This window comes from Megascapheus bottae, chromosome 22, assembly GCF_031878675.1.
Source record: "Megascapheus bottae isolate mThoBot1 chromosome 22, mThoBot2.hap1, whole genome shotgun sequence".
Lineage (NCBI taxonomy): Eukaryota > Metazoa > Chordata > Mammalia > Rodentia > Geomyidae > Megascapheus > Megascapheus bottae.
In genome coordinates, this window is record NC_143530.1 from 20,982,751 (window position 1) to 21,006,306 (window position 23,556).

General features: G+C 44.0%; 1 protein-coding gene and 1 pseudogene across 1 annotated transcript in view; one reads left to right on the plus strand and one right to left on the minus strand.

Annotated features, from left to right (window-relative positions):
* The first annotated feature begins 3,542 nt into the window (after positions 1–3,542).
* Positions 3,543–23,556, plus strand: part of Mboat1 (membrane bound glycerophospholipid O-acyltransferase 1) — a 78,849-nt gene continuing 58,835 nt past the window's right edge. Inside the window, exon 1 of the mRNA XM_090355411.1 lies at positions 3,543–3,641. Within this exon, the coding sequence (XP_090211537.1) occupies positions 3,543–3,641 (99 nt within the window). The remainder of the gene's footprint in view (positions 3,642–23,556) is intronic.
* Positions 16,856–16,998, minus strand: LOC150048347 (U2 spliceosomal RNA; annotated as a pseudogene).

Below are 23,556 nucleotides of genomic sequence, written 5' to 3' on the forward strand. Positions count from 1 at the left end.
TGTTATTATGGAACAATTTTTGATACTGAATCATGAAGGGACTAGGAACCTAGTATTCTTATAACTAACAATGGGGCTGATGATATAATAATGACATAACAATAAATGTAACAGCATCTGCCCTTTCAATTCTGTTGGGAAGATCAAAGAAAATGATACAATGAATATTCTCTGAGAATATATATTGTCATTACAGGAATATGTTACTGAAGGAAAATTTTACATGGCTACCAAGTTGGGTTATTTTGGTTTTGTTGTTAATTATCTTTGGTTGAATTTCAACAGAATGAACATTTAGAATTTTCCTTTCTTGAAAGCTTATAACTTTCAGGGTGGTCTTAATTCACTTGTTTATCTTAGGATAAAATGGACTGGCATGTGACTGGTTTTCCTTTTTCCTTCTACCTCTCCTCTCCTCTTCCCTACTCCTCTCCCTTCCTTCCCCTTCCCTCCCCTCCCCTCCTCTCCTCTCCTCTACTCACCTTTCCTCTCCTCTCCCCTTCCCACTCCCCTCCCCTCACTTCCTCTTCTGTCCTGGCCTCTCCCCTCTTCTCTTCTTTCCTCTCCCTTCCCTTGCCTTCTTCTGCCTCATCTTTTCTTTATCCTTCCTCTCGTCTTTACCCTTCCTCTCCCCTTCCCTTCATTCCTCTCTCCCCTTCCCTTCATTCCTCTCTCCCCTTCCCTCCCTCTCTCTTCACCCTCACCTTCCTTCTCCTTTCCTTTCCGTTCTCCCTTCTTGATCCCAAGCTCTGGAACTGGACAGAGGTGCTTCACCTAGCTCCCTAAGTCAAGCAAATTCTTTAAAGTCTCCAAACTGATTTTCTCATCTGCAAAGAGAGATTTATTATAATTACCATATGGATGAACACCCCTGGTACATGAAATAACTTTTGCCACATTCCATCTAACATGTTAGAATTATTATTTGGAATCCATGGGTGACAAGATCCAAACAAGAGCCCAGGTGAAGGAGGCTCCCTTATGCCCAAGAATCCTATGCAGGCCTCAGAAGCCCAGCATCTATAACACTGCCCACTCACTTGGTTGTACTTACTACCCATCATAATTCTGTGCCATCTAATTGTTCATATGACATTAACTGTGCTAGTGTTATCAGTAGAATTACTAAGGGTTGACTTATGTGATCTAAGAACTAAACATAATTACTATATTTTTAGACTACAATATAGTGTTTTTTGAGGGGAAAACCCCCCGAATAAGAAGAATATTTTTATTTTCCTTTAAATCTCTGCCCCTATGGAGATGATTAATGTCTGAAGAGTGGAGGCTCATTTGTGGACAATATTTATTTGCTTCAGAAATACTGCTCAAATTGGGCCAGGAGTTTGGCCTAGTGGTAGAATACTTGCCTAGTATGCACAAAGATCCGGGTTCAATTCCTCAGTACCACATACACAGAAAAGCTGGAAGTGGTGCTATGGCTCAAGTGATAGAGCTATCTAGCCTTGAGAAAGCCCAAGGATAGTGCTCAGGCTGTGAGTTCAAGGCCCAGGACTAGCAAAAAGAAAGAAAGGAAGGAAGGAAGAAAGAAAGAGAAAGAAAGAAAGAAGGATTGCTCAGGTTTGTCTTTAGGCATTTCACATCTAAATCCTTCATTATCATCATCATCATCATCATCATCATTATTATTATTATCATCATCATCATCAAGTCTCATTATGTTACCTGGGATGGGCTCAAAGCTCTCCCTGTCTTGGTTTTCCCAGTAGCTAGGACTACAGGTGTGCGGTTCTGTACCTAGTCTTCTTTTTGTTTTATTTATTTTTATTCTTCTTGAAACAATGCTTTCAAAGCCCCTTCTGGTCTCAGATTCCTCACTTAAGCTGTCATCCTGTCCAAGTAAGGACATTTCTCCAGTGCTTGTCTTTCCAGGACTTTTCCTGTGTTTGTTAAGCTACCCTGAATTATGCAAGAGGCTTGTGTGTGAGGCTTGTGTCTGTATGTGATGTGTTTGCTTGTAAGTAGCAAAAGCAAAGACTAATTTTCTTGCTTCTTGTCAGGAGACTTGGTCTGGAAACCATGCCCTGGCACTGTACTGTTCAGGGCAGCTTGCTTGTGAAGCAAGGCCAGGAGGAGGCAACAGTGAGGCTTCGCTTGCTTGGGCAGGAAGCCTTTGCCAGTGGCCTCATTCACAAAATCTGTCCAAAGTCACTCTCTGCATGTGTGGTTGGATGCCCTACTAGCAAATCCTGGAAGAAGTGACAGCTTCCAGATGTTTCCTGTGGAGCTCAGGCCACAGAAGCACATTTTTCTTTGTCTTTCTACCCACCAGCCCAGGGGCCTGCATTCCTCTCAGCTAATATCCAGCATTTCAAAAGATTTCCAAGATTCTCATTTCTGTTTCCTTTCCTTCCCCCCTGTACCTCCTTTCCCTTTCTCTCTCTTTCCTCCTCTCCTGTCCTTCCCCTCCGTTTTCTGGAGACACTATCTCTCTATGTTGTCCTGGGCAGATGTTCAGCTTCAGAACTCAGGTGATCATCTGGTCTCAGCCTCATTGTCAGCTGGAACTGCAGGATGCCTTACCACGCCTAGGTGAAGATTTCATTTAAATGTGTGTGCGTGTGTGTGTTTCTCAAAATCCAATAGGAAATTGAAAATGTTTTCCGAGCAACATTGAGTGACTCCTGGATGTCTGAGGGCCGAAATATAAAGGAAACAAAGGCACTTTGTTTACGTCAAGTGGTGACATGCAAATAACCAGCGATCACTCTGCACAAAAGGCAATATCAAGACCAATAGTTCTTGATCCGAAGAGAAGGAGGTCCCTGAGAAAATAGCAGTTCCCCAGCTTGTGTGACACAGGGCGTGACTGACAGTGGTAATGCAAACTGTGGCTAGACCACAGGGAGTAAAGACAGGGCCAGAGAGGGATGCCCCCAAACCCCCATACCCACGCAACTTACTAGTCAGCACCATGCCACTGCACCCCCTTTGCTTGAAGGAGTGCCCCAGGAACTTTGGGGGGCACACACTGGTGTGTGTGGGGGTGAGAGGGGGTGGCACTGCGGTGAACCCCGCGGGTGTCGCTCTGTCCAGGAAAGCGCGTGGGTGGCCGCGGCAGGGGGTCCCTTCCTTCCAGTGGGAAGTGGCTCAGGGAACGTGGGGGGGAGGAGTGGGAGGGGAAAAAGGAGGAAGGAGGGAGGGCCGTGCCCAGCGTCCTGACCCCGCGCCACCAGAGGTTGGGCGCCTGCAGGAGGCGCTTTCCGTCTGCCAGCCCCGGTTAAGGCGGGGCCCTCGGGATGGGGGCCGGGCTCCCCACTTTCCCTCCTCCCGGGGCCTTCTAGGGCCAATGGGCGGCGAGAGGAGTGGAGCGGGAAGCGGAGCGCGCGGGGCCCGGCCCTCCCGCGCCCCCCGTGGCCGCGGCGCCAACGCCGAGTTTGCGCCCCCCTCGGTTTGCGCGCCACCGTCGAGGTTGGCGCCCGGGGAGTCCGGTTCGTTCCCGGACAGCCCGGCGAGCGCGCGCCCAGCGGTGCCTCCCCTCTCCAGAGCCTGGGCGAGAGGTCGCCAAGCAGGGATGCAGGATGGCAGCAGAGCCGCCGCCGTCCAGCCTCTCCTTCCGCACCACGGGCTCCACCTGTCTGCACCCGCTCAGCGAGCTCCTGGCCATCCCCCTGGACCAGGTAACTGCGGGCGGGGGGTGGGACCCCACAGTCTGCCCCCAGCTCCTTTCCAGTGCTGGGACCCCGAACTCCGCCAGCGATCGCGGGGTGGCGGGGGAGGGGGGTGTGGTGGGGACGAGGGAGGGTTATATGTACTCGACGTCTCGGTCCCATGTCCAATGGCAACCTGATTTTCCTCCACGAACTGGGCAGTTTGCACTCTTTTTTTTTTCTTTTGAAATGTTTTAGTGTTTTCCTTTAAAAAAAAAAAGAAAGCCTCCAAATGTGGTTGCCTGTACTCGACGGAACACTTTTGAAGTTGTGGGTTTGTAGTCAGATTCCCAGGTCGGCTGTGGCTTTTTTTTTTTCCTTTCTTTTTTTTCAAATGGCCCGAGTTTTAAACTTCAGCTGTGAGTCTTATCCCGACGTTTTTGATCCTTTGTGGTCGTCCTTGGGAAGAGGGAGGAGAATTTATCCATTCGGGGTTCATGTTTGCTTTGCAGGCTTGGGAGTAGGGGCAGGCCGGGGGAGGGAGGGAAGAAAGCCTCCCCCCCCCCCCGGTAAAATTGGAATGTCTGACAATTATCCGCTACAATTAAAACTAAAAGTGGCAACTGCAGTCTAGCAAGAAAGTTTCCTGGTGGTGGAGGCTGTCTTACATATTTTGTTTCTTTTGGTGCCTCAGGCCAGCTCAAGCTGTGTTTTTAATAGTGACTCCCTAGGAGTGGAGGTAAGTGGAATTGGGCAGGGCTTGGCTGGTGAAGGGCCTAAGGTTCTCCTGACTTTTTTTTTTTTTTTAATTCCGGCTTAGTTTCTGTCCTGTCACCACAGCTCAGTTTTCTTGTCTTCAAACCAGAGCTTACCTGCTGCCCTTTCCACTTCCATTTCTCCTGCAATGAGGAAGTGGTACCTGGCTGATTGCCTTGTTCACTATTGTTTACTGATCCACCCATGCCTCCTGCTCACTGAGGATCTTACTGCTGCCTTCTCCTGGGTTGCAAAATCCAAGAAAATTAGGAACTGGGGACAGTGTCTGGTGTGAGGCCACTTCTGCTGGTGCCTGTTACTCTTCAGTTTATAGTGAAGATAGAAGGGACCCAGGGACACAAAGACCCAGGCAGAAAGACACCCCAGCAAGTTCTTTAGCTTGGAAATGAAATACTTTAAACTCATGGCTGAATTCCTTGACAGGTGTATATTTCTGTACTAACTGCCCATCTCCCATTAGAATTTCATGTTTTGGTTATATGCCAAACACCAGGCTTGGCTTGTTTTGGAAACAGGATCTCCTTGCCCTCCATGCCCAATCTCCTGGATTTTTGTAAAAGTAATGGCTTTTTAAATTTATAAATTGGAGTAAAGAAGCCTTCCAGGGCCCGAAATGTGGCCTAATGGTTGAGTGGTTGCCTAGCATGCATGAAGTCCTGGGTTCGATTCCTTGGTACCACTTACACAGAAAAAACCAGAAGTGGTGTGCTGTGGCTTAAGTGGTAGAGTGCTAGCTTTGAGAAAGCTCAAGGACAGTGCCTAGGCCCAAGGACTGACAAAAGGCCTTGAAAATGTTAATGATTTCAGTTGATTTCTGGGATGAACTTAAGGAAAAAATGTTGGTGTTTGGAAGAAAGACTTAGATTAGCCTGGCCATCCTTCTGCAGGGTCAAGTCAGAATGACTAAGTGGAAGAACGACTCAGAGGAACAATGCCCTGGGTGGCTTTTTTTTTTTTTTTTTTTTTTTTTGCCAGTCCTGGGCTTGAGCTCAGGGCCTGAGCACTGTCCTTGGGCTTTTCTCAAGGCTAGTGTTCTACCCTGAGCCACCGCACCATTTCTGACTTTTTCTATGTATGTGGTACTGAGGAATCGAACCCGGGTCTTTGTGCATGCTAGGCAGGCACTCTACCACTAGGCCAAACTCCCAGCCCCCTGGGTGGCTTATTTTATGGAGAGAGAATCCCACATTGCAAATAAGATACACACCATGGTGGGTGAAGAGACTGGAAGCTTGGGTGGGTTGTCTCGTAACTTGCATGGCTTTCTAAGTACTTAGGTGTTAGTCTAAACGGGACACATTTCTGTCTTGCTAGTCTGTGTCCTCTGTAGCCTCTGGCTGGTGTGGGAGCCTTTGTGTCCTCATGTATGACATAAGATCTCATGGGGTGAGTACGGGAATTATATATATAATGGCCCACATCAGGAAGGTCCATGTATTCTATGGTGTTGATAAAGAACAAAATTGAGATGAATAAGGAACTAACTACTAGAGGATGTGGGTAGGGTTAAAGGAACCATAGAAGGATATTAAGTGGCCCATTCTTGAAGGCTGGGACAGGGGTAGGAACAACACCCAGGCAGAGAACTGACCCATTTCCTTCTCCCCAATGTGGTGGGGAGGCAGAGAGAATTCCAGCCTTTGCACCCCACAGCCCTGTAAGCTCTTAACAGGATCTTGTGGTTGTCTGACCCATCCAAGATGGGCTAATCTTAGGCCTTTGGGTGATTTGTCTTCCACAGCTTCTGATGGAGACGAGAGGGTAAAGGTGAAGCCAGAGCTGGCAGGGTACCCTGAAAATAAGAGCACAGTTCAGAATAAATTGTGTTTTTTATTGGCCTGCAATGTGCTACAAATGACAAAACACATGCTAGGTTATTCAGATATCCACTTAGAGACTGAATCATTTTTGTACTGTCTTCACATCTCTCTTCTGTTCATCATATCAGGTTCTTAGCCTCTAATCTTTCTGTGTCAGAGACATAGTTATGTATCTGATCTGTTGACTTCTGAGCATCTTTACTTAGGAAAGACAGTGTGCAGATAATTCTAAAGGAGGGAGGAAGCGTGTATAATTTCAGCTTGCAGAGAATGACATGTTCATAATGCTGTTATTTGTAAAAGCATCTTATTTAATTTCGTATACATAGAGCATGGAGAGTCTGATACAGAGTAGGGCAAATGGGACTTCTCTAGGTGAAAGAAGTTTGTTGATAAGTGCTTGGAGAGAATTCCTGTTCTCAGAACAGATGGAACTCCAGTAGTTGGTAGGAGGATGTAGAGCAAAGCTTCACTTACTCAGGATAAATGAAGCAATCAATCAACAACAACAACCTCCAAGATAATTGTGTCCTATTTATGAGGAATTAAGGAGCGGTAGATGAATGGATCAATTCTCTCTGTCTGTCTGTCTGTCTGTCTGTCTTTCTGTCCTCCCTCTCCTTTGTCTGTAGTGGGATTTGAATTTAGGGACTCATGTTGTTAGTCAGACTCCCTCCCACTTGAACCATACTTCCAGCTCCCCCCGCCTTTTATTTTAGCTCCTTTGCTAAGGCCCTGCCATTTGTTTGATTGTGGAGAATGATCTGTCCTTAAACTCACCAAGATAGTTGCCAGAATGGATACTGTAATGTTACTAATTTATGTGGCTCCTGATTGGGTATTGGAAACTAGGAAAGCTGAAAAAGAAACTTTCCAGGCTACAAGGAATTTCCAATTTTGTGGTGATAAGCTCTAGCGTCAAGGATCTCTTTACAAAAAATGGCCCCAAATATGGTGTATATATGAAAAGCATCATTTTTATTCCCCACTCTCTCTGTGTACTTTTGTTTGAACTCAAAGCCTTGGCAGGTGTTTTTCCACTTGAGCCGTACCTCCAGCCCTTTTTGCCTTAGTCTGCGTTTCAGGTAAGTTCTTGGTCTCCTGTCTAGGGCTGACTTGAGACCTGGAACCTCTTCGTGTCTCCCATGTGTTTAGGAAGTATGTTCTACTGTCCCTAGCTTTTATGGGGGGGGAAGGGTGGGTCTAGATAACTTTTTTTTTCAACCCAGGCTGACCTGGAAACATGATTCTCCCATCTCTGCCTCCTTCATAGTGGAAATTATAGACATAAATTACTGTGCCTCACTCTCAGTTTTCAATCTTGACACAATGATTCTTGGAATTTATTCTCCCTCACCTCAGTTTAGCATCTGCAGAAGACAGGGACAATAGAATTAATTTAATTGGAGAGAAAGGAAATAAACATCTAGAAAACAATAGAAATAGAAAAGCTTCAGGAATATTAGTGTATAGTTGGGTTGCACTTTGTACACATTCTAGATGAATGAAGATCAGTTTTGAAGACCTGGCTGGACTGAGACCCTGAACTGATGAGGATGATATCAGACATGGAGTTTTGGTGTTTCCGTTGGGGTTGATGACTCAGGTTGTCTGGTTATGCCCTTGCCCTTGTTTGGAAATCTCAGTCTCCAATTCTTTGCTTATCTAAATCTTGCCCTTCCTTAAAAGCTCAGCTCACATTCCATAGGCATTATGGGACCAGGTAAATATTTATTTAGTCCTATTAGTACCAGGTACCTGACCTTGTCATAGAACTAGAAGGCTTGAAAAGCCCAAGCTTCCCACCTTAGAAGAACATGCATACTGATAGGGAGACAAGAGGTCCATGTGAGCATACAGGTGTGTACTTGCTGACCTGTGTAAGTATGACACAGGGGAAGAGAGAAGGTAAACCCATAGGACACACAAGTCTCCTGTGGAATTCAGTGTCTACACTGGACACAATGACCTACAGCACTTGGTAAATGTTTTGTAGATGTTTTCTATTATATATACATAATATACATATACACATATATACATATATGTATGTATATGTATATATGTATATGTATGTATATATGTATATATATACATGTCTATGTATATGCATATGGTTTCATATGCTAACTTCAAACTAATGAGTCTTGGGACTCAGTACTGGAGCTTGAAATCAGGACCTCTTGTTTAATTCTTTTTTTTTTTTTTTGCCAGTCCTGGGCTTGAGCTCAGGGCCTGAGCCCTGTCCTTGGACTTTCTCAAGGCTAGCACTCTACCACTTGAACCTCAGCACCATTTCCGGCTTTTGTCTATGTATGTGGTACCAAGGAATCGAACCCAGGTCTTCGTGCATGCTAGGCAAGCACTTTAACCACTAGGCCAAACTCCCGGCCCCTCTTGTTTAATTCTTGCTTAGCTGTTTCATATTCAAGGCTAGCAGTCTACCACTTGAGCCACACCTCCTTCACTTCTGGCAGTTTGCATGGCTTTCAATTATAATCCTTTTCTTTATCTACTTTCTTACCCACTTCTCTCTCAAAACTGGGACTGTGGATTTCCTTGAACCTTGATCCTTCTTATTTGCTCCCCAAGTAGCTGGGATTTCAGGCATGAGCCACCACACCTTGCTTGGATTTCTTATGGAAGCCATGTAATCTTTATTATTGGGGATAACATTCTGTTCACCACATCTGCACATGGCTGTATGCACACAGTAGGCCACGGACATGGGCTTGACTACTTTCTGCCAAGTTAGATCTCCTCTTCCCATGGGATATCCCCATTATTGTCTATAATAAAAAAGCTGGCATATTGGAGGAAATTAATTCATCTAGAACACAGACTACAAGAATTGAGTTTCTACTCTATTCTGGGTGGCAGGGGGTGGGGTGTCTGGACCTGGGCTGGATGGTAATAATACACATGAAGAAACAAGTGCCAAGTTCTATAAAGCTCATGGCTGTGTTAAGGCAGGGGTATGTACGCTGGCCAGTGATGCTTGTTCATGTATTTCCTGCACCATCTGCATCATCCGCGAATGCACTTTGTCTGCAGACACTGTGAGCTGTGCTCTGGAGTGAGACCTAGCATGGGTGGTGGTTGCATGAGCCCTGTGGGTGCCTCTGAGGCACTGTAAAAGACCACTGCTGTTCCAAGTGGTTAGGACACAAATGCATCGCCTTGTTTGAGGCACCGACCAGTGAGGGTCCACTCTGAGCAGGGGGATCAGGTGTGTTTGCCCGATGTGGACCATGAGATGGATCTTGAAGGATGTTGAGTATTTCTCACATCCAGGTGAGTGAGATCATGCCAAGCAGCACACGCAGTGGAACATGGAAGTGTGACTTTCAGCCAGCCCAGGTGGCTGGTATGATTGTGTGGCCTGCTGGTCTTTAGGTTGGAGAGGGCAGCAGGGCTCTGGTAAAGTTGTTCTACTCAAAATCTGCCCTGGGTGGCAAGAGAGCAGCTGAGGATGATGCAGACACAGCTGGGGTTGGCTGTGTCCCCAGAGAACTTTAATTAGGGGCACTGGAATTTGAATCTCATGGAATTTGCATGTGTCACCACATTTTCCTCTTTTCTTTCTAACCTTTGAAGAAAGTAAAAGCAAAGGGAACATGCAAGCAGCCCACTCAAAAACAGGTAGTGGGCTGGATTGAGTCTGAAGGTTGGGATGTTCAGACCTCTGTTTCGGATCTGTTTTATTTCTCAAGACCCAGAGCATGGGTATGATCAGAATCTACAATTAGGAATCCTTCTGGAATTTGTGAAGATCTATTGCATCTGGGGGTATCAGGTCCGGAGGCTTCTTGGGTGATTGTAATGCCAACAAAAGTTTGACAGCCACTGATGCAAGTCAAGGGAAGGCATTGGATGTTAGAAGTGGTGGAAGACTTTGCTTTTGTGCAGTAGTTTGGGATGTCCTCACTGAAGATGTAGAGGAGGCAGGGGCTTGGAGGACTAAAGTTTAGACTGTCTATAAAGAGGAGTGGGGAAAAAAAAACTGACCAGGGCCAGTGTAATGGGTTGCTAAGTTGAAGCAGCTCACGGAAGAGAGTGCTCCACAGGCACACATCTAGTAGGTGTTCCCATATGTGCCTTTTCTCTTTCAGCAGCTCCTTTCGGGAGCAAAAGTAAAACAGACAGTTGGATGTTTTCAGAGAAGGCTGCTGAACAAGTTAAAGCATGAGTGTTGAAAGATGTTGACAAGTACTTGGAAGGCATAAAGGGAGAAGAGAAACTTCTAGCAATGCAGGACTTGGAAGGAAAGGTGCATGGGAAGTGGGAGGGCTGGGAGTGGGGTTTTTCCCCTCAGTGTGAGATTTCTAGTGATGATTTTCTGGACTTTGATGAAAGTCAAGGGTATGGACATGAAGATCAGGTGAGATTCTGTTCGGTTCACCACACTGGTGTTTTGGTATCTGATGGAGTTTTACCTGCATCTGGGAGTTTGGGAGGGAGAAGACAGGTCTCTCACATCTCCAGGTATGTGGGTTTCTGTGCAACAGGAAAAAATGGACCAAAAGAGGGGCTAATGCTCACCCGGACTCTGTGCCTCTCCTGTATCTTGTAATGCTGGGAATCTGGAGGAGTGAAAAATACATAGAAAAAAGCTGGAAGTGGTGCTGAGGCTCAAGTGGTAGAGCTCTAGCCTTGAGAAAGTCCAAGGACAGTGCTCAGGCCCTGAGCTCAAGCCCAGGACTGGCAAAAAAAAAGGGGGGGGGGAAGGTTGCTTGAAGGCAGTGGTGGAGTATGCGGATAGCACTGACCCTTTCCTCTTGATTTTGACTTCACTGTCCCAGTGGTCAGTGGTAGGTCAGTAGTGGGAGGATGAGTCACCCAGGAGGAAGTCTGGAGCAGCAGCGTGGCTGCAAGTGGAGAATGTAGGTGGTGTCCAGTAGCTGGCCTCTGAATTTGTGCTCCTTCCTGGGGCTGCATATTATTGTGGGGGAGATTTCTGAAGGGATTGGCATCAGGAGGTAGATAGATGGTGACAATTGGAAGGAGCCCAAGAGCAAGAGGAAGGATTCATCAGTCTCACATTCCAACCTGGAGAGGGCAAGGCTGGGAGAGTGGGGTGAGGACAGTGGCGGGGGGCACCTCAGTCTCTCTCCTCTACTTTGCAGATGAGGAGTCCATACACATAGAGTAAAAGCATAAACTGCCTGCATACTAGGGCAATACCAGGAGATGGGATGGCCTTCCTGCAAAGTACTGTGCACTGCCCCCATTCAGTGACTTGACCTGACAGTTACTCATGGGGTCTTCTGGGGACATTTCTGCCTGATCTGTCTTTAAATGGTGATCCTCAGATCTCAGCCTCCTGAGCAGTACAAGAGTGAGCCACGATGCCTAGCCTAAAGCAAAGATCTTGTTTACCTGGAGCTGTATCTTTCCTGCTGGGAACAAGAGGTCTCTACATCTTGGCCTCAGTTTACCAGCCTAGCTTAAGGACTCCATCTCCCACTCCCCCATTGAGCAGAATCTTTGCTTACCTTTTCTTCAGTAAATCTGCCATTTTGTTTCTCTTCTGTGTCTAGGGGCTTATTCTTCAAGACTACAGAGAAAAAGGATCTGATAGAGGTGTCAAAAAATTTTAGTATCATTTTGCTTTAGTTACTGTTATTATTATTATTATTATTAATTAGTCTTTTAGACAGGTCTCTCACTTTTAAAAGCCTGGGGCCCTCTATGATCCTCCTCCCTCTGCTTCTCTTTGCTGGGATTAGGGGCATGTACCACCACATGAAGCTTGTTTTTTGTTTAGGTAGACTGTTCCAAACTAGTTTTTGGGTTGTTCTTGAACTTCGTATCTTTCCTCTCCACTCCTGAGAGCTCTGTGGCACCTGGCTTTACATTTACTTTTCTCCGATGAAAATGTATATTTTTGTTTCTACTGGCCATTTTGTTTTAGCCTTCATCACAAATGATGGCCTGTATCGCTGACTCTCATCTCTTATAGTTACACAGCGTGATCACAAATGGTGATCATTTGCCCTTGGAAGTTTTAACTCATGAAGTCTTGTCTTCTGATCCTTCGTTGCATCTCTTGACTTTATTGGTAGGCCTCTTACCTTATGTCTTAGATATTTGTCAATTTGTCTTTCTGCCTGGCCCTGACTCTGAAAGACTTATTGAACACTGTAAGTGAAGCATTCACCTGGAATGAGGATTGAAGATTCATGAGGGCCTCCCAGGAGACAAATCCCTAAGCCCTGGTTCCATGGCTGTCTCCTGGGAAAGCTATCCAATGAGCTCAGTGGAAGCCATTATATAGGACATGTATGAGTATTGTTGTGAAGGACATGGTCTCAGTGCCTTTGAACCTCTCTGGCTGCTGGAAAGGGTCGTCAGCTGGTGGCAGGGAGAGGAGGCAAACTTCTGTGGGCTGGTACAACTAGAATATTCCAGGAAGGAATTTGGAGCAGTGGCACTGAGACTCCAGAAAAAAGAGTAGCATTGTAGGCAGTGATCACAACGAAGAAAATGTCAGCAAAGCAAGTTCAAAGACCAAATGATCCTTGATTCTTGTTTCAGGTGTCAGGCCACATCCTGCCTGCAAAACACAACATGCTGGGTGGATCTGTGCAGAGCCCAGGGAGGTGGTGAGCTTTGCAAGGCAGAAGGGCTGAGAAAAGCTGAAACAAGACACAAAACCACACTGCTCACTTCTGAGTTACTTTCTTCATAGGGTTGAGAAAGTAGGACTTCCTCCTCTGGAGGTTCAGGTTTCCCAGGGCCCTTTAGGCTATTTGTAAATCTTCTTCTTCTTCTTCTTCTTCTTCTTCTTCTTCTTCTTCTTCTTCTTCTTCTTCTTCTTCCTCCTCCTCCTCCTCCTCCTCCTCCTCCTCCTCCTCCTCCTCCTCCTCCTCTTCCTCCTCCTCCTCCTCCTCCTCCTCTTCTTCCTCTTCATCTTCTTCTCCTTCTTCTTCTTCTCTTCTTTGCATAGTTGGGAAGTATATTTAGTTTATAAGGCTTCTAGCATTCAGGTGAGCCTATCTGTTGGGTCTGATCTATTAGGGCATTGTGCAGGAGCTCTGTTCGAAAGATTATCTTTGATAAATGTTGTTATCAAAGCCAGTGAGAATGAAAGTAAGTTACCTTTGCCCTTCCCCACCCCTCCCCTCTGTTCTTTTCCCTTCCCCTCTTCTCCCCTCTCCTCCTTCCCTTCTTCTCCTTTCTCTATTCTTCCTCTCTTTTTTTTCTCCTTCATCAAAGGACAAGAGTATAAGTATTCTACCCTTCCCTCCTCTTTCCCATCTTCCCTAGTTTCTCCTTTTCTGTTAAAGTAGGGACTACATACATGCTTGTTGAGTTGAAATGGAATTTTATTTACATTCTTGGTTTGAAAGGAAATAGTAAGCCCAGAGGCAGTTTCTATTTTCCCATTTGACTTAGGTCTCATTATTATTTAGAACTCAAGCTTCAGATTGAATCAATTAAAATTCTTATGGATGGGGATACAACTCAATGCTAGAGCACTAATTTACTATGGCTGAGGCCTTGGGTTCGATGTCAGTATCAAAAGAAGAAAAAAGTAAAAGGAAGTTAATTTGGCTCCAATGCTGAGAGTTGTCCAAAGTGGGGTCACACATGTCAAATGTTCTTATTTATTGTATATTATGTTCCCTGAGTTATTTATTAAAAACATATTTCCGGGAGGGTAGGTAGGAGAATGCTGGAAGAGGTGACATTGGGCAAGGTACATTGTACACATAAACTGATATGTTCAATGGGAACAGCTAGTGCATTTGTACAGCTATTTAAAAATAATTAAAAAGTTAGCATAAGATTATATCTGAAGAGAGACAGTCCAATCTTTAAATACATTTGTGGCAGACACTTGTAAGAAGAATTCAGGAACGCTGTTGTCCAATTCTGGGAGAGCTTGCAGTTTAAGTAAGTTAGACCTTCCAGTAAATAAGATAAAATGAAGAATTGCTGGGACCTTTACTAATGGCACTTTCTAGACATTTTGCCAGTAGCACAAGGATGGAGTGTAATCAGTAGGACAAGTACGCTGAATGTTTGTACTGGTTATAAATGGGCTTTATTAAAAGATTGCTAACCTTTTGGCCCTAAAAATGGGCAGGGAGCTGGACTCATGAACTCATTTCCTATGGGTTTCTGAGTTATCTCATAAACGTACACCTAAGTAAACCTTTTACCAACTTTATGTCATAGTGAAGGTACTGTTTAAAAGCTAGTCACACTTAATCTTGTTTTATGCATTAATGATACTGATTTGATTCAGGTATGGCTTTGAGCATTCACAGTGGCCTTTAAAGTATTTACGAAGCTGAATGAACCATCACATTACCAGAAATATTCTACTCTCAGGTTTTAGTTACCGAAACAAGGATACATGACAGCCCAGGTTCTAGACTAATGTGGAAAAAACCAGGAGACACTGGAAAAGTTTATCTTCAGGTGTTTCAGATTCCTCTCCCAAACAGAGAGTTAATTGATGCTAATTAAAAAAATATTCAAGGGGCTGGGTATGCGGTTTAGTGGTAGAGTATTTGCCTAGCATGCATGAAACCCTGGGTTCGATCCCTCAGTACCACATACACAGTAAAGGTCAGAAGTGGTGTTGTGGCTTAAGTGGTAGAGTGCTAGCCTTGAGCAAAAGGAAAGTCAGAGATAGTGCTCAGGCCCTGAGTTCAAGCCCCAGGACTGGCAAAAACATTTTTAAAGTGAAATAATAGCTCCCGTTTAAAAAAATACTGTGGGTTCCTCCCACCCCTTTTCAATTTTGTCTCATCATCCTGTAACTCATAAAAGCAGATGAACTAGCAACATTTTTAGCTAAAGTTGCTATAATCAAAAGTCATTTTCCAAAATTTCATCTAGTGGTTTAACCATGTCACCAGATTGTGATATTTAAGTTCCTATGACTTTGTTTTTCCTGGTATTATTTATTACGCTGTCTTTACTTTTATTTAGTGCATTAAGGTGTTTTGTTGTTTTGGGGTTCTGTTTCATTTAGGTTCAGTTTCAGAAGTTAATTTTCTGGCAGTAGCAGCAACAGCTATAGCAGGCTCTTTTACTTAGCTACCCGCCATGTTTCTTTTGTTTCTTTAAAATAAACTTTTGTCGCCCCTACCCCCCCCCCCCCACAAAAAAATAACCCTTAATTTTCTGCTGGGTGAGGCTTGTGGTTCAAGGCCACCCTGGGCAAAAATGTTCATAAGACTCCTCAACACATAGTTGGATACAAGGACTATGTGGGAGGCTGTGAGAGAATCCAGATTCCAGGACAGCCCAGGAAAATCTGAGACTCCATCTCAGTGGAAGCTGGGTGTGGTGGCACACACTTATATTTCCAATTACAGTGAAAAATAAAACAAATAGGAGGACTGTGGTCCATGTGCAAACTTAGAGAGGAAGCAAGACTCCTCATCTCAAAAATAAACCTGCACAAAAATAGGGTTGGAAGTGAGGCTAAAGTTACAGAGTTCCTGTCTAGCAAGGTCAAGCTCTGAGTTCAAAGCACCAATACTACAAAAAAAGTAAAATGCATTGTTCTGGCTTCCTGGCTATTCGGTTGCCACTCATTTAAGTCTATTTATATCCTTTTGCAGGTAGTTTACACCTGTATGCACCAAGAATCTCTTTGTTTTTGTACAAGTGACAATTCACAGTTTTCTCCTTATTCTTTATTTTGGTAGCACTGAGATCAAATTTAGGTCTTTGTTCTTACTTGAGGCACATGTTCAGACCTTCTGTTTGGCTTTAGCTTTTGTTCAGATGGGGTCTTTCACTATTTACTTGTCTCTTCTTTTTACCCAGGTTGGCTTCAGAGTGTGTCCTCCTAAAATCCATGCCTCGGGGCTAGTAGTAGAATTCTTGCCTAGTAGGCACGGAGACCTGGGTTTGATTCCTCAGTACCATATAAATAGAAAAAGCCAGAAGTGGTGTTGTGGCTCACGTGGTAGAGCTCTAGTCTTGAGGAATGCCCAAGGACAGTGCTCAGTCTCTGAGTTCAAGGTCCAGGACTGGCTAAAACAGCAACAACAACAAACAACAGAAATTCATGCCTTCTGAGCAACTGGGATTGTGGACACTGACTGGCTTGAGATGGGTTGTTTTACTAACTTTTGTTCAGGCTGGCCTTTCTGATTAGGAGATACTCCACATTTCTACTTCCCAAGTAGCTGGGGTTACAGATATGTACCACCACATCTGATCATGATTCCCCCCCACCTTTCTCAACTTATCTCTTAGATTCATTCTTATCTGCATCCATAGCTCTAGAAATATCTGATGTCCTTTCTGCTTCAGCTGAAAGCTCCATTTCTGCTCTGCCATTAACAGCGGTGTCCTTTCATGTCAAGTGTGTTTGTTTATGAGAGGATTGGGATGTGAATTTTGATGAGCTTTGAAAACTACCTCCAACAAGACCTGCCAGAAAGAGCAGTGGGTGCAGGAGAGGTTGAAAATTCGGCTGTTCTCTCCATTTTCCCCTTGGATGGAGAGAAGTGACTAGGGGGGTATGGGGGGAAGTCATGGATGATGACTGTACTCCCATGCATCTGGGGTACAAAATGGCACTGCTCCTAACTAGTCTGGTACTGTGTCACTTCTCTGGCACCTTTGGTTCCTCATCTGCTCTGCTGGAAGCAATGCTTTAGAGTCTTGTCATTGACTGGGTCCCCATTCCAGGAGGATCTGCTGTACCAAGTTGATGGATGGAGTTTAATGTGTCATCCTTAGGTAGAAGATGCCTCAGTTATTAAACTGATAAGAACAGAGAACACTTGGTCTTAGCCAAAAGGTCCAGAAGCTGCGAACATGATGCTCTTGATACCATTCAGCTCTGCGTTTTTAATGTTTTTAATGGTAGCAAGGAAGAGTTGGTTTTAGATGGCAAAGAAACAGCTTTTGAGTGGAAAGATCATAAACCAGGGCTTTATTTTTCTTTTCACTTTTTAGTGGCCTTGGTTAATAGAGTTGTACCTATATATTTGACTGTTTCCTGCCCTCCCCCCAATGGAATGTGTGCATTGCAGTGCCTATTGGCTGATGTGAGTTGACCCATGGCTCTGGAATCTTCTGTCTCTTCGTTTACTTCCTTATTTAAAGCTAAGAATCCGTAGGAAGTGGTCAGTGTTGCTCTGGGAGAAAGATTTCTCTGTCCTAGCCAATAAAGGGACATTGAGGTGAGATATATAGCCCTCCTTCTCTATTCTAAAAGAAACTTGTCTTAAAAAGTCTTGTTCCTAAAAGACACTTATCTCTAAACAATAAATGCCAAGTTACCCATCAGTTATTTAACAGAAAGAAAGCAAATGAGCATAGGTGCAGACTTGAGAGCCATTTTACATAAATTGTGTAAGGATAGTCAAAGTTTTTCTCCCTTCCTTCCTTCCTTCCTTTTTTTTTTTTTGCCAGTCCTAGGGCATGAACTCAGGCCAGAGCACTGTTGTTGGGCTTTCCACAAGACTAGTGCTGTACCACTTTGGCCACAGAGCCACTTCTGACTTTTTCTGTGTATGTGGTACAAAGGAATCAAACCTAGGTCTTCGTGCATGCTAAACAAGCACTCTACCACTAGGCCAAACTCCTGGCTCTGTGATTTTATGTATGTAGCTTTTCACCTTGAGGAGTTTAACATTCCCCTAGTTTTATAGATTTCTAGTTGGGCTACCATATTTCAAAATGTAACAAGGTGTTTAAAAAATAATCTTTCTCTTTAAAATTATCGTTAAGAAATTGCACAAGGGGTTTCTATCCAATATGCTCATGTACAAGTACAATGCATTTTATCAGTGTCACCCCTTTTACCGTTCTCCTCCCACCCCTCTGTCTCAATCCCTCAAGTCTTAACCTACTGATGTGTTTGAAGTGTCATTAGTCACATCTTTATCTGATTGCCAGTTTCCTTATCTTCCTTTCAAAGATACTGAGGCTGTAAACTAAAAACAACCATTGGATCAAGATAAGGGACTGGGCTGTTGTTTCATCATAATGAGCAATAAATGGTTTGGTGTTGTAGCTAGTGGAAGGGGCAGAGGAAACATGAAGGGAGGTACAGCACTATAAATTGATATAGAAACAGAGTGCTTTTGACTTTTTACGGGAATGAAAAAGCCCTCCTCCACCTCCATTTTGGTACTTGGTAAGCGCCAAACATTTATTAAAGTAGTGTCTAGGGTTGGCTCACTATTTGGCAATTTCTACACAAATTGGAGATGAAAGAAAAGAGCAAGAAAAAAAATAGGCGTAAGGAAAACAAGTAGGCTGAAGTTGACTATACCAAAGGAAATAGTCTTAAAGGAGAAAAGTGTATCAACTAAGAATAGCAAAACCACAGGATCTTGGAAGACCTCAGAGGCCATTAAGCAGCCTTTAGTGCAGTAGGGTTGTGATTCATCTCATTTCCTCTAGAGGGCGCTGAATTTGCCCCCTCCCCCGCCCCCACCTGGTTTGTTAATTTTTAATGAACTTTCTTCAGCTCAGGTGAAAGTTCTTACATCGCCATCGTGCCTTTGTAAGAACTACTGGCTGTCTGGTATGTTCTATGCTTTGATTTCCAGAAGTTCTTTTTACACTAATTGTGATATAACCATGGCATATCCTCCCCTTGTCCCTGCCAACCCCACCCATCTTCACAGGGACCTAAGGGGGCTGTGATACAAGGCTACACTCCTACATTAGCACCAGCACCTGGATAGTTTTCTTCTAGGCAGGTCTCCATCATGGGCAGGCCTGATGCTCCTTCCTGTTCATCTTGCTGGGAGGTTATTGGCTACAAGTGCAGTGGAATCTTGAGCTATTATTAGATTTAAATGAGATAGACACCAACACTATTGAAAACTAGGTAGGTGGTGGGCCAGCACTTTTGGTGGAGTCACCACTATACATGGTGCTTTTCTTCGCATTCCTAAATAGTCTGGTTAATCTGACTGTTTATAGTTGATTGTTACTTGCCAGGAATCTGGGATGGATAGTAAGCAAACATAATGCCATGTTATCATTTTCTATGACAAATACATCTGATGAGCAAGATGAAAATATGGCGTGTTGGAGAACTGTTGCACTTACATCCCATCTAGGAGATGTTCCCAGAAAAGTTCCAAGTCTCAGGAGCATGTGCAATGGGTAGGTGGGTCTCCAAGTCACTGAGCCATGCTGGTGAGATGGAGCCACATGCATGGGGCAGGTTGTCACACTTGATCAACAGGAGCATGCTGGGAGCAACTCCCTAAAGTCTAGACCGCTTTTTTTTCTGAAGAAGATTCCTTGCTGATTGATCTCTCCCTTCTGTGGACCCATTGTCTTTTCCAGGTAGATCCTACCATGGAAAAGTTATGGCTTATTTTAGTTACATTCCAGCCTGGAGGACAGGACTGCCTGCCAAGGACCTTCAGTGAGAGAGTAACAGCAGAGGAACAGAGGACAGGACAGGGACTTCTCTTGGCCTACTCCTGTGAGGAGAGGAAAACATGACCAGAGAAGTTCCTTGTCTAAAGAGCACTCTGTCTCCTCTTGTTCCTTTTATAAAAACTTTTGCTAATCTTTTCCATTGTGTTTTATGGAATTTCTCTCTGCATCACTGAGAAAATTCTCTCTTTGTTTTTCTTGGTTACAATAACTGCTGCGGGTGGAAGGTTCCATTGCTTTCCCACCCATGGGTTGTGCAAGGCAGTGGAGAAGCACGCCCAGGTTCCAGAAAGGTTCCACGTAAGGGCGTGGTGGTGTCACTGTGGACATTGGAACCGGAGTAATCTTCTGTATCCCAGTTGTCCGTGGGGAGCCTGGAGAGTGTTGGAGGAAAAAGCATAGACAGATGGCAGCCTGTGACTGGGCAACGGGGTAGTATTATGTATACCCATACCACATTGCTTTTCTTGCATAGGTTGAGTCTCTCCCACAACCATTGCCCTCCCTTAGAAAGGGTAACAACGTTACTTCCCAGTGTTCTAGAAACCAGAGGTCCATCTTAAGGTTGAGCTTGGGATGAAAGCCGAATGGCCAAGTGAATATTGCTGTGATCTGAATACTCACATCCTCCTAAAATTTACATATACAAACCTTATTTCCCTGTGCCCTAGTATGAAGACATGGATGACCCTTTAGGAAGTGATTGGATCATGAGAGCTCTGTTCTCAAGAAATAAATTCAATGTCCTTATAAAATGGGAAGCCAAGGGAGTTCCTTCCGTGGTGTTGAAGGCACACTGAAGGTGCCATCTATGAGGAAAGAGCCTTTACCAGAGATAAAATCTGCAGTACCCTGCCTGACCTTCAGAACTGTGGGCAATGAATTTTTCTGATGTATAAATTATGTAGTCTAAGGTGTTTTGTTATGGTAGCATGAATAGACTATGATAGGTGTTAGGCACTTTCTAGACATTGCTCATTACAACTTGGAAAATATTTCCATTCCTGTTTTGTAGCTATGGAACTTGAGTAACTTTTCCAGGGTCAGCTGGCCATTTATATAGGTGAACAAGGACTTAAACCCAAACTCTTTTGACTCCTAAGCCCAGGCCATCTGGTCATACCATACTTCCAAGTGAGAAATTATGTGTGCTAGTATGCTTTTTAAATTCACCACGGCTATAAATAGCCTGGCAGTAATCAGAAGCACAAAACCATAAATAGAAATATCTATGCCCTTTCATAGTGTCTGATATGGGGAAACACAAGTCTCTAAGTGATCCATCAGGACACTGTACAGATTTGAATTTTTTCTGGAATGGCTTGTATTTTTGTGTCTTATGCTCATTGTATCCCTTTCTCCTGGAGGAGATATCTAAGTTTCTGCCATTTATGTAAGCATAGTACAGTGTAGCACATGTCTGAACTTGGAGATAGGCTCTCTGGAAATACCGATTTAATTTTCATTCAGTAAATCTGTAAGGAGCTCACGTCTACCTTAGAGTTCAAGCAAGAAAAAAATAAGAAAAGTTCAGCAGAAGAAAACAGAATAAAGTGGAAGTGGAGGGAGGGTAGAAGGAAGCTACTAAGGAGGGGAAAGACAAGGAAAAAACAGAAAGAAAGAAGAGCTGGGTGTTGGTGGCTACTCCTGTAATCCTAGCTACTTAGGAAGCTGAGATCTGAGGACTGTGGCTCAAAGCGTGCCTGGCCAGGAATGTCTGTGAGACTCTTATTTCCAATTAACCACTAAAAAACTGGAAGTGGAGCTGTGCCTGAAAGTGGTAGAGTGTTAGCCTTTAGCAAAAGAACCTAGGGACATTATCCAGGCCCTGAGTTCAAGCTCCACAACTCACAAAAAAAGAAAAATTAGTAGGCAGATGACCTGGACCAGAATGAAGGGTTCCCTCCTTAAATAATCCTGTCCTTTTCATGGGGGAGAGATTCTCGACCACCCACTCATAGTCTGTGCTTTGTCCAGTTATGGTACTTAACAGGGTGTTACCATTACCCTTAATAAGGCTGGATTATCTTTTATAATTCATCCCTCCTGATTATAGCCAAAGGAGCCTGCAAATATCATCAGCCAGTCCCAGGGCTGCCAAGCCCTAGACAAGATGAAATCATCCTGTTTCTATTTTAACCTATCATTAGCACTGCTTGAACCTGACTGGCCCATGGGAGTCGCCTGCTAGTATTTCTATTTTAATTATATGTCCCATTAAACTCAGTGTGGGCAACATCAAACTGGTTTCTGGTCATTTCACTTTCTTTAATTCTTAAATTTTAAGTTCTAATTAAGCCTCTTCTACCTGCAATTAAAAACACTATGCAAAGTTGCCCTAAGAAATGCCATCTATGAAGTGGAAGTCTTAATTAGATTCATTTGCCTATGAATGAATGATATGTTTCTCAAATTTATTCTAAAAAAATATAATAAGCAAATGGTATTAGGAGGCAGAAGTGGGGAGTTGGTGTCATATTTAGAAGTCTGAAATTTTATTTCAAAGTTCAGTAATTCCGGTGATGTTAAGGGCAGCTTGAAGCAGAGTTTTATTGGCAAGTAGAGAAGTATTGATGCATCAGAAGCTTAGTGAGCAGGAGATTGAAGCATCTGTTTTTGGAAGGTCCAGAGGGTGAGGTGTCAGTTACCCAGAACACTGGTATCTGTTGGAATAAGAAAGGGGCTAGAACTGGGTGCTGGTAGCTCACCCCTGTAATTCTAGCTACTCAGGATAAATAACCTATGAATGGAGATGTTGGAGTTGCCAGATCATGTTGCCTGGGTGTAATAGGCTGGCATAAAAAAAAAATTTACTGTGGTCATCAAAAGGATGCTCTCAACTCTGGGAGGGGACATTTTAATTAATTATGTATTTTATTGTTATAATAAAGGTGATGTGTAGAGGATTCACCCTTATGTAAGTGTGGTAAAGAGTACATTTCATTTTGGCCAAGGCTTTCTCCCAGTTTTTCCCTCCTGTTCCCACCCACCAATTGGGGATCTCATTTCCAACATAGTGTCCTGTGAGCATCCCTGCTGCATTTCTTCATTCTTTGTTCCTTCATTTCTCTCCTCCCTCTTACACTCCCAAAGGCAGATAGACAAACAAACAACACAAAAAGAAATGGAAACAAAAATAGCAACAAAGAAAACAAAATCCCTTGTTTCCAGTTCCTGGAGTTCATGTCAATAAATATTCTTTTATTTGATCAGAGTCATGTAGGCACAGTACCTTTGTGTTCCTAAGACTACGCTCCTTGTTTATTTTTTTTTAAATCCAATCATTGCAAAGTCCTCGATGCCAGCTAGACATCCAGATATATTTGTGGATGTCTGGTGGGACTGCTTTGTCCCCCTCTTATTGAGCCCCAGTACACATCTATTTACATGATATTGTTGTAGTTAGTGATATTAGGTGAAGGGAATCACTTAATCCTTCGCAATCAAACTGGCAAACAGCCTGCTGGCTTAGGACAAATGACTTTATCCCAGAGAAAATATTAAACACATTGATACAAATGTTTGCATTCAAGAGGACCTTACGCATCATCATATGACACCTTCCTTGGTTTCCATGGAAGAGAGTTTTGCTGGGAGGAGTGAGAGAGATAAGTTGTTCCCATATTCTGTTTATAATTGACATTAACTGGGGCCCAGAAGGTGACTGGCAGTGGGTTGTTCAGGTTTTTTTTTTTTTTTTTTTTTTTTTTGCCAGTCCTGGGCTTGAGCTCAGGGCCTGAGCACTGTCCTTGGACTTTCTCAAGGCTAGAGCTCTACCACTTGAGCCTCAGCACCACTTCTGGCTTTTTTCTATGTATGTGGTACCAAGGAATCGAACCCGGGTCTTCATGCATGCTAGGCAAGCACTTTAACCACTAGGCCAAACTCCCAGCCAAGGGAGTCCTTACTCTTAATCCTGGGAAGGATTAAAACAATAGGAGCTATTCATTTTAAACAGCCAT